This window comes from Nylanderia fulva, unplaced genomic scaffold (genome assembly GCF_048542155.1).
Source record: "Nylanderia fulva isolate GAGA-0341 unplaced genomic scaffold, ASM4854215v1 Scaffold177, whole genome shotgun sequence".
Taxonomy (NCBI): Eukaryota; Metazoa; Arthropoda; class Insecta; order Hymenoptera; family Formicidae; genus Nylanderia; species Nylanderia fulva.
In genome coordinates this window covers 114,948-124,971 of record NW_028190023.1, presented here as the reverse complement: position 1 = coordinate 124,971, position 10,024 = coordinate 114,948, and the positions used below count along the sequence as shown (strand labels likewise).

Below are 10,024 nucleotides of genomic sequence, written 5' to 3'. Positions count from 1 at the left end.
AAACGCGGAAACGCGGAAGAGAAAGTAACTAAACTTTACTAGAGTCCCGCATTTCCGCGCGTTCCGTTCCGTCTGTTTTGATTGCCTTATATTACATGGAGCACATTTTGAGCGGAAAAGCGGAACGGTATAGTGACAAATAGACATTTGTATTAATTTTTTAAATTTATATTTACTTAATTCATTGTAATTCCTTTTAATATGTTCATCTTTTCAACTTATCTATTGAATACAAGCATTTTAATCAATAAATATAGTTAAATATTAATATTTTATAATTCCCCGTTCCGCTTTAATTTTTAGATTCTGTTCGCGAACGCGCTGCGTGAGAGGAATCGAACGACACCAAAAAAAAGGATGAGTCACTTTTAGTATAAAAGAAACTTTTAATATACGAATCTTTACGGAAATATAATGTACAATACTTAACAATTAAACGCACAAAAAAATTAACACAAAATCTAATCAGTTTCAGCGGCCAATTCGAAATCACAAGAAAAGGCGGTGGTCGTCGATTTAATGTTCTGCGGTTTTTCTAAGCGGTTTACTCTTATGCGTACACGGCGGAAAGCGATAAGACCCCAAACCGGGTGTGAGCTCCTCTTTTATCATTTTCGGAGAGGAGCCCACCCTCGCGTGAAGCGCCAATAATTTGCGTGATTTTAAAGTGGCGCATGCTCCATAGCATATAATTATTCGGCGGAACGGTTGCGCTGCCGTTACTTGTTTGTGTATTTGAGCGTTTTTTTTATGTGACAGCTGTCAATTTACGACTCTTTTTTATTCCATTACAAACAAATGTGACTTTATTATTGCCGATCGAAGATTCTAGAATTTAACAATAACTATTTTCGAGATCGAACCTTGTCTCGACTGAAAACGTATAATATATGAAAATCCTAATTACATTTTACTGCCGAAATAATTTAACTGGCGATAAGAATTATTTTGCATCTCAAACATCCCGCCCGCCTTGTCGCAACGTGACAAATGGTTGGTGATGATTTCGGCGCGGATCACATTCCGATAGTGATTGATGGTGGGGCGAGCTCGCGTCGGCGCGGCGAAATTCACGTGATGATCGCGTGTTGCGAATCGATCAGCTGAGTCGACGAAAACACGTGGTGATCGCGTGATGTGAATCGATCAGCTGGAACGGCGAAAACATGTGGCAGATGTGAACGGCGAGTGTGAGATGCAGTGAGCGGTGAAAATGAGACAAGTTTTAGTGCGGTGGTGAGCGAAACCAGTGATGTGTGACAATTGATATGGTGCATGATGTGATGATTGTGTAGTGAGTGATGCTATGTGTCAATGTGCGGTGTAGGCGCGTCGTTCACGCCCGGAAGAAACACGAGCTTGACGAGTGGGCGCACGAGCTCGGACGTGGCCGTTCGGATGGTCACGACGCGTGTAATTCCGTCGTCTCCGGGGTGCAAACGCAATATGCGAGCGAGAGGCCATCGGCTCGGAGGGGTGATCTCGGAGCGCACGAGACAGAGATCGCCGACGTGGGGTGCAGGTGCATCCTTGAGCCACTTGGTGCGTGGGGCGAGTCCGTGCACGTATTCGGATGACCATCGCTGCCAGAAGTGATCCCTCATCCGCTGCAGATGACGCCAACGTGACAAGGTGGACACCGTCTGCTCTGTCAGTGACGGTTCCGGCAAGGCGAGGAGCGGTGCCCCAACGAGGAAGTGACCGGGGGTCAGCGCCGAGACGTCCTCTGGATCATCTGAGAGTGCCTGTAACGGACGTGAATTCAGACAAGCTTCGATCTGGGCGAGGAGTGTGCTCAACTCCTCGAACGTGAGGGTGGTCTCGCCGATCACCCGACGGAGGTGAAACTTGGTCGACTTTACGGCGGCCTCCCACAAACCACCAAAGTGCGGGGCCGCTGGCGGGTTGAAGTGCCAGCGGATTCCTTGAGTGGTGGCGGCAAGGATGACACTTTGACCTTCGGCTGTCGCTGCGTTAAAGAGACCTCGCAGCGTCCGATCTGCCCCGATGAAAGTCGTGCCGCAGTCGCTGTAAATCTCAGCGCACAAACCCCGGCGGGAGATGAAGCGGCGCAGCGCGGCGATGAAGGCCTCCGAGGTGTAGTCCGAGACAACTTCTAAGTGAATGGCCTTCGACCAGAAGCAGACGAAGACGGCGATGTATCCCTTGTGCGCACGGTGTCCACGCCCCTTGCTGGTCCGGAGGAGGATTGGCCCCGCGTAGTCCAAACCGGTGCTGAGGAACGGTCGAGTTGGCGTTACTCGGTCCCGAGGAAGGTTACCCATCGGAGGCTGTGGTGTTGCGGCGCGCCATCGAGTGCAGGTCACGCATCGGTGTAGCTGCTGTTTGACGGTGGTCCTTCCTCGGGGCACCCAGAAACGCAGGCGGAGCAAGCCGAGAGTCAGTTGCACACCTCCGTGCAGTGTCCGTCGGTGGCAGGAATCAATCACCAGCCGAGTCAACCATGATGCCGCCGGGATGATCATTGGATGTCTTTCGTCGAGTGGTAGCTGAGCATGCTTGAGACGTCCTCCGACGCGCAGCACGCCTTGATCATCGAGGACCGGACTCAACCTCGCTAGGTGGCTTCGCGGTGGACTAGTGCGTCCAGCAGAGGCCGCAGCTACGTCCGTAGGAAAGTGGAGCGCCTGCACCACTCGCAGCCATCGAAATAAGGCGACGTCCAGCTCGTCCGGATGCAAAGTGCGGCCAAGTATGACGTCGCGTCTCGCCGGATTGAGCCATCGCCGACACCATGCAGTAACTCGCAGCAGCCTTTGTAGCTTCGGGAACCGGAGGAGGAGGTCAGGTTCGGCCGTGATCGGTGCCTTGACCACCAAACTGGTGGCTCGCTGCTCCGGGAGGTCATCCTCTGCGGCTTCGATGACGGAACAAGGCCATGCAGTCTCGTCTCCTGACAGCCAGGTAGGTCCTGTCCACCACAGTTTATGCTTAATGAGTTCGTCAGGAGTAACACCGCGTGATGCACAATCTGCAGGATTCTCTCGTCCAGCGATGTGTCTCCATTGAGCGTCTGGCAGCAGGGTCTGGATCTGAGACACTCGATTGGCGACAAAGGTTTTCCAGCGGGTGCTGTGTCCTTGAATCCAGTGGAGCGTGACCTTTGAATCTGACCACAGATGCACTGGCGTCGCTGTCAAACCGAGAGTAGAGCGCACGTGGAGCATGAGCGTGGTAAGTAGAGCTGCTGCACAGAGTTCCAAGCGAGGTAACGACACCTGCTTGACAGGTGCGACCTTGGATTTTGCCATCAACAGGTTGATTGATGTTTTCTCTGTTGCAGCGTTGCGGATGTACACCACGGCGGCGTACCCTCGCTCTGATGCGTCGGCAAACCCATGGAGCTGCAGTTGTGAATGGTCGGTCCCAGTGTTGAGCCAGCGAGTTATGCGGATGTCATCTAGAAGAGGAAGCTGATTCAACAACTGCCTCCAGCGGTGTGCGTCCTGATCAGGCAGCGGGGAGTCCCAGTCCAGCCGTTGAAGCCACGTCGTCTGAATCAGAATTTTGGCTCTGATGACGACAGGTGCGAGCCACCCCATCGGGTCAAAGAGTCGAGCCGTCTCGGCCAAAACTCGTCGCTTCGTGAAGTCGGTGATTGCACGCGGACGTATGGTGAAGGAGAACCAGTCACCTTGCGGATGCCATCGGAGGCCCAAGGTAGCGTGACTCTCTCCCTCCCATGAGTGCGGTTTGCGTTGATGCCGATGTTCCGGTGGAACTCCGGTGAGCACCTGCTGATCGTTGGCAGCCCACTTCCTCAAAGGAAATCCGCCCGCCATGCAAAGACTCCGTAGTTCCTGCTGAAGGTCGATAGCGTCCTCCAAGCTATCAGCGCCGGTGACCACGTCGTCGACGTAGCAGTCGTGTCGCAGTGCCTTGACTCCGCGTGGATATCGTGCCTCTTCGTCTGCTGCGAGTTGATGAAGAGTCCTGATGGCGAGAAAGGGTGCACACGCTAGCCCGTAGGTCACGGTCCTCAGCTCGTACTCGTGGACGTCATCAGAGCTGGTGTGGCGCCACAAGATGGTTTGCAGGCGACGATCCTCCGGATGTACAAGAATTTGTCGGTACATCTTCTCGATATCCGTGACGAGAACGTACCGATGCCAACGCCACCGAAGTAGGACATCAGCGAGTGTTGGCAAGAGATTGGCTCCAGTGAGGAGGTGTGCGTTCAGCGACTCTCCGGACCGTGTGCGCTGGGAGCCGTTGAACACGACCCTGAGCTTCGTGGTCGTGCTCGACTCCTTGAGGACCCCGTGATGCGGTAAGTAGCACCTAGGGCTGCAGGTTGTTGAAGTTGTGCTGACCTCCATATGTTGCAGGTTCTCGTATTCCTCCATGAAATCTCGATAGAGGTCACCGAAGCGAGGATCTCGTGCTCCCTTCCGCTCCATGGCTTCCAGGAGGCGCTCTGCGGGTCGACGAGTCTCGCTGAGCGATGTCGGCGGCGGTGAAGTACATGGCAGCCTCACCATGTACCTGCCACTGGACGTGCGAGTGACCGTGCGCACGTAGAAGTCTTCGCACCTGGCTTCGTCGGCGGTGAGCGGTGTCCCAGCTACTGGCTCGCGTTCCTGCTCCCAGAAGCGTCGAACCATGTTAGCGAGGTCGTGGTCTGTGGTGCACTGGAACGTGCGGCGATGGCCTTCGGGTGCTGCGGCGTCGTAGCCTCCGGACAAGATCCATCCTAAGCTCGTCTGCTGGGCGATCGGCATCCGTGATCCGCCCTTGCGAAGGCCTTCCTCGAGGATCAGCGAGTAGACTTCTGCTCCCAGAAGTAACTCCGCAGGATCGTCATCCAGGAAGCGCGGGTCGGCCAATCGAAGTCCGTGGATGTGAGGCCAGCTACGATCTTCACGTTGAGCGGTGCCTTGTTGCAATGAGATGCGCGGCAGCACAAAGGCCACCACGCGAAGCTCGGCATTGGTCACGTCAGATGTGATGTCTATCGTGACCTTGCCACGCGCTGATCCAGAGCGAGTCCCTCCGATGCCGAAGATGGACAGATCCGTTGAAGCTCGAGGCAGCCGAAGACGCTGAGCCAGAGCCTCAGAGATGATGGACACCTCGGAGCACTGATCTATCAAGACTCTAACCTCGTGTGGTGATCCGTATCGATCAGCGACCTTGACGCGAGCGGTTGCGAGAAGGACGGCCTTGTGCGTCTTAGCTTGCCGTGCAGTGACCAGTGTGGTGGCAAGTGAAGTGGCCTCAGCGGATGGTGTTGATGTGGATGCCCCGTGCAGCATGGTGTGGTGTCGTGCGTTGCAGGTGAGGCAATTCTTTTTTGACTGACACCGTGCTAAGAAATGATTGCCTAAGCAGTTGAAGCACAGTCGGTTGGTCTCCACGAACGTTTTCCGCTCAACCGCAGTCTTGGCCTTGAAGCTTTTGCACGTCATCAAGGTATGGTTTTCACGGCACAGTGCACAGTGAGGTGAATCCGCGCCTTGGTGCTTCGTGACGTGCGCTTTGGCGAATCGTGATGTTTCTCCAGGTCCCTTTGTGACACTCCTCGGTCGTGCGGCGTTGAGCGTCAATACTCGTCGACTAATAAAGTCGAGAAGTGCCTCGTTCTGTGGTGGTTCGGTGGAGTCTGAAGTGGTTGACTCCCATTCGAGACGAGTGCGTGCGTCGAACAGTTCGACGACCAGGTGGTTGAACAGGTCCATCCCATGCGAGTTGATAGGACGTCCGATGCTCTCCTGTGCGTTGACTGCGGCGGTGACAGCGTTGTGGATGCGGCTCAGCTCCTCGGCGGTATCTCCCTTCATCTTTGGCACGGCGGTAAACGTGGCAAAGTTGGAGCGGATTAATTCTCTTTTGTTATTGTAGTGCTTGTCCAAGATTGCCCAAGCGCGATCGTAATTGTCACTCGTGACAGGTAGTGACTTTATCAACTTTTCAGCCGGACCTGTCAGACACGAGCGGAGGTGGTGGAGCCGCTCAATGTTCGAGATCGAATTGCTGCTCACAATGGACAGAAAAAGATCGCGAAAGGATGGCCAATCGGCGTAGGCGCCAGAGAACGGCGGCAACTTGATGCGCGGCAGCGAAGACTTCGATGCGACGTCGACGGATGGAGATACGTTCGGCTTCCGGAAATGTTCGGCATAACTATCCAAGGTACTGCGTTGTGCAACGTACAGATTTTCCGTATCTCCATGCAACTCCGACTTGTAGTATTCGCTCTCACAATATTTTTCTTTCAGAGCTGCGCGAATGAGATCATGCTGTGCCTCGAATTTCGTCCACAGCTGATCTAAGATTCTGGTGCGTGTAGATACGGCACTGGCGGTAATGTTGGTCGTGCCCAGCTTCTTCAGGTATTCCACGGAGCGCGAAATACGGACCTGGATCTCACGTTGGCAATCGATCAACGTGTTCACATCCATGGTGAACTACGAGCACTCACGAACTACACGACGACACGTTCACAAACTTGCGGGTGCCGGCGAGAAGCTCCGGCTCGAAGGACCAGAAATATGTTCGCGAACGCGCTGCGTGAGAGGAATCGAACGACACCAAAAAAAAGGATGAGTCACTTTTAGTGTAAAAGAAACTTTTAATATACGAATCTTTACGGAAATATAATGTACAATACTTAACAATTAAACGCACAAAAAAATTAACACAAAATCTAATCAGTTTCAGCGGACAATTCGAAATCACAAGAAAAGGCGGTGGTCGTCGATTTAATGTTCTGCGGTTTTTCTAAGCGGTTTACTCTTATGCGTACACGGCGGAAAGCGATAAGACCCCAAACCGGGTGTGAGCTCCTCTTTTATCATTTTCGGAGAGGAGCCCACCCTCGCGTGAAGCGCCAATAATTTGCGTGATTTTAAAGTGGCGCATGCTCCATAGCATATAATTATTCGGCGGAACGGTTGCGCTGCCGTTACTTGTTTGTGTATTTGAGCGTTTTTTTTATGTGACAGCTGTCAATTTACGACTCTTTTTTATTCCATTACAAACAAATGTGACTTTATTATTGCCGATCGAAGATTCTAGAATTTAACAATAACTATTTTCGAGATCGAACCTTGTCTCGACTGAAAACGTATAATATATGGAAATCCTAATTACATTTTACTGCCGAAATAATTTAACTGGCGATAAGAATTATTTTGCATCTCAAACAGATTCAAATACGAAATCGATGTCTATCAAAATGATTGATATTCAAGAAAAAAAATTAGCGTTGAAAAAAGAACAATTAAATATTCAACGACAACTTTTGGAAGTACAACGATCTACATTAATTGAAATACAAAAAATAAGAACTACAATGGATACCCATACAGCACCGTTAGATTGCAAAAACATTACAACAATCTTTCACCGCAATATTGCAATATTGCAAATTCACTGCAAAATGTTGCTACATCATTGCTGTTGAATTGCAGCAATGTTAAAATGTCCGCTTTTTGGAAGATAATAAAATTATTGATTATCGTTAACATCTTTTATTGTACAATATTGCAAAAAATTATTTTATTATAGTATTATACCCAGCAAATACCAAGTTACAGTTATATAATTGTTAGTTGTAATTTTCCACTCAACAATATAATTGTTATAATACACGTATTATATTTTTGAGTGGAAAATTACAACTAACAATTATATAGCTGTAACTTGGTGTTTGCTGGGTATATGTATATATATTACAATATATAAATTATAGAATTTGGATTACATGCAATATTTCCGAAATATTAATGTCATGTTGCTACAAGTGTGCTGGAATTTTGTGCACCTATATCTCTGCAATGTCTTTATAATGTTGCATTGCAACTTGCAACATTGCAATGTTGCTGCAATATAATTGCAATAATCTGTGCTGTATGGGTACGTTTGGATCTTTGCAATAAAATTATATTCTCTAGAATAGAAGGTAAGCAATTTTTAACATTTTCTATTTAAATGTTTTAATTTTATAATAGCAGAGCATATCTCCCATTTTTATTATTATTTTGATTATAATAAATAATAAATAAATATTATGTACATTGTTATTTTTAGAGTAGAATAAATTTAAATAATTTTTTTGTTACAGAACATGTAATGTTGTTGCAATGTCGTTGCACTTCCAGAGTTATCGTTGAATATTTAATTCTTCCTTTTTGCCCAATGCGATAAAAATAATACTTTCAAATAAGTTATATCTTGTTTTCTGCATGCATCCTCTTTGGTGTTAATTAGTTAATATTTATTTATTAATATTTTATATTCATTCTTCAATAAATGTAATTTAACAGAAAAATATTATTAAATATGCTTTCAAAAAAAAAATAATTAAAAAAATACTTCTGTTTATTTTAATTTAAAAAAATGTTATCAATAAAATATATATTATATAAAAATATTATACATTTTAATTACTTTTCCAAAAATTTTATTAATAACATATATATACATGTAATTTAATTACATGTTATAGTAAATTATTGAGTTTAAGTAAAATATCGCCGTATAATTTGTTCTCGAATTTCATTCCCATTTACATTTTGTGCTACGTCGTATATTGGCATATTTCTTTCCTGTTCGTCTATCTCGTCATAATACATTTCTGGTTGCGGTATATTATAATAATTTGCAATATTTTGGACCACGCAACAAGCATTTACAATAAGAGCTAAAATAAATTTTATTAATTAATAACGTTCTCAAATATTTAATGTATTTGTTATATAAGATTCCTACCTGAGAACTCTGGCAAATAATGTAATGCTCTTTCTTTCCTAAGACATCTCCATCGTCCTTTTAACATTCCAATAGCTCTTTCTACACATGATCGAGCCCTTACGTGAGCATTAGTATAACGAGCTGAAGGTGATTCTTCCGGTTGCCTTAATTTTGGCGTCATTAAATAAGGTAATAGGGGATATCCGGAATCTCCTATAATATCAAAATCATATAACATTTTTTATTTGTAGATCAATGATATTCAATATTCAACTATAAAGGCACTATAAACGTAGATGTTTTTACTGTCCTCCATTTTGGTTCTTTCTTCTCGCGCTTGCCAATGAGTTTACGTTTTAAATTAATAATTATGTTATACCTAATAGCCAAGTATTTCTTTGTCCATTTTGAAACTGTTGTAAATGCAATGAAATATGGGACGCATTCCAAACACGTGCATCATGAGTTCTTCCTCCATGGCCACTATTTACGGCAAGTATTTTTCCATTTAAATCACTAATCTGCAAAATATATTTAAACATTACTTTTAACAAATTATATATATATATATTTATTTATTTTTTATAATAATTAATATTTTTATTATTAAAAGATTTAAAATGTTTTTGGTTAATATATTATATATATACTTACTATCAAAACGTTTAATGAATGATATAGTTTTCGGTTGATATATAAATGTTCTCGTTCTTTGTTTGGAGGCCAAATTGCTATGTGAGTGCCATCAACAGCACCTATATTACACCTGGAAATCTATAATAAAGCCAAAATCTGAAATAATAATAATAACTGTAAATCAAAATAATATACTTACTCGTTGTAATCATAATTACGTAAAATATATATGTAAAACTAACTGTCTTTTAATAAGTTCGATATCATGATGTTCCGTTGGAAACTTAATCCAATGTCTCATGATATGATTAAGTGCTTCTACAACACTATGAATTGCTCCAGATATTGACGCTTGGCACATACAAGATAAAAAATCTTGGCCGACTCGCTTGATATGAACCAGAAGCAAAGAAATTTAATGTCGCTAAGATCTAAATGTAACAAGAAAAAAATATAACTAATAACAATAAGTATAAAAATTCAAGGCTCTAAAATATTAAATACAAATATAAATAATCTAGCAAATGAGAGCCGCGCGTGGGTGGATTTTGCGTATATACGTTATAACAATAAATTTAAATTTTATTTTGTGCACAAATAAGGTAATTGGTAAATAACCAAGAATTATATAAATCGATTTTTAATTTGAGATTAATTTGTTAGATTAATTATA

The 10,024-nt window shown here is 45.1% G+C and overlaps 1 protein-coding gene across 1 annotated transcript; it reads right to left on the bottom strand.

Moving 5' to 3' along the window:
- Positions 1-1,304: 1,304 nt before the first annotated feature.
- LOC146723672 (uncharacterized) lies at positions 1,305-6,422 on the bottom strand. The gene has a single exon (XM_085481363.1). It carries the CDS (start codon positions 6,420-6,422, stop codon positions 1,305-1,307), a length of 5,118 nt encoding a protein of 1,705 aa, XP_085337489.1.
- Between the last annotated feature and the right edge of the window lie 3,602 nt (positions 6,423-10,024).

What these genes read in the sequence shown, in the direction of transcription:
- LOC146723672 (XM_085481363.1), bottom strand. Translation starts at nt 6,422, where the DNA reads ATGGATGTGAACACGTTGATCGATTGCCAACGTGAGATCCAGGTCCGT.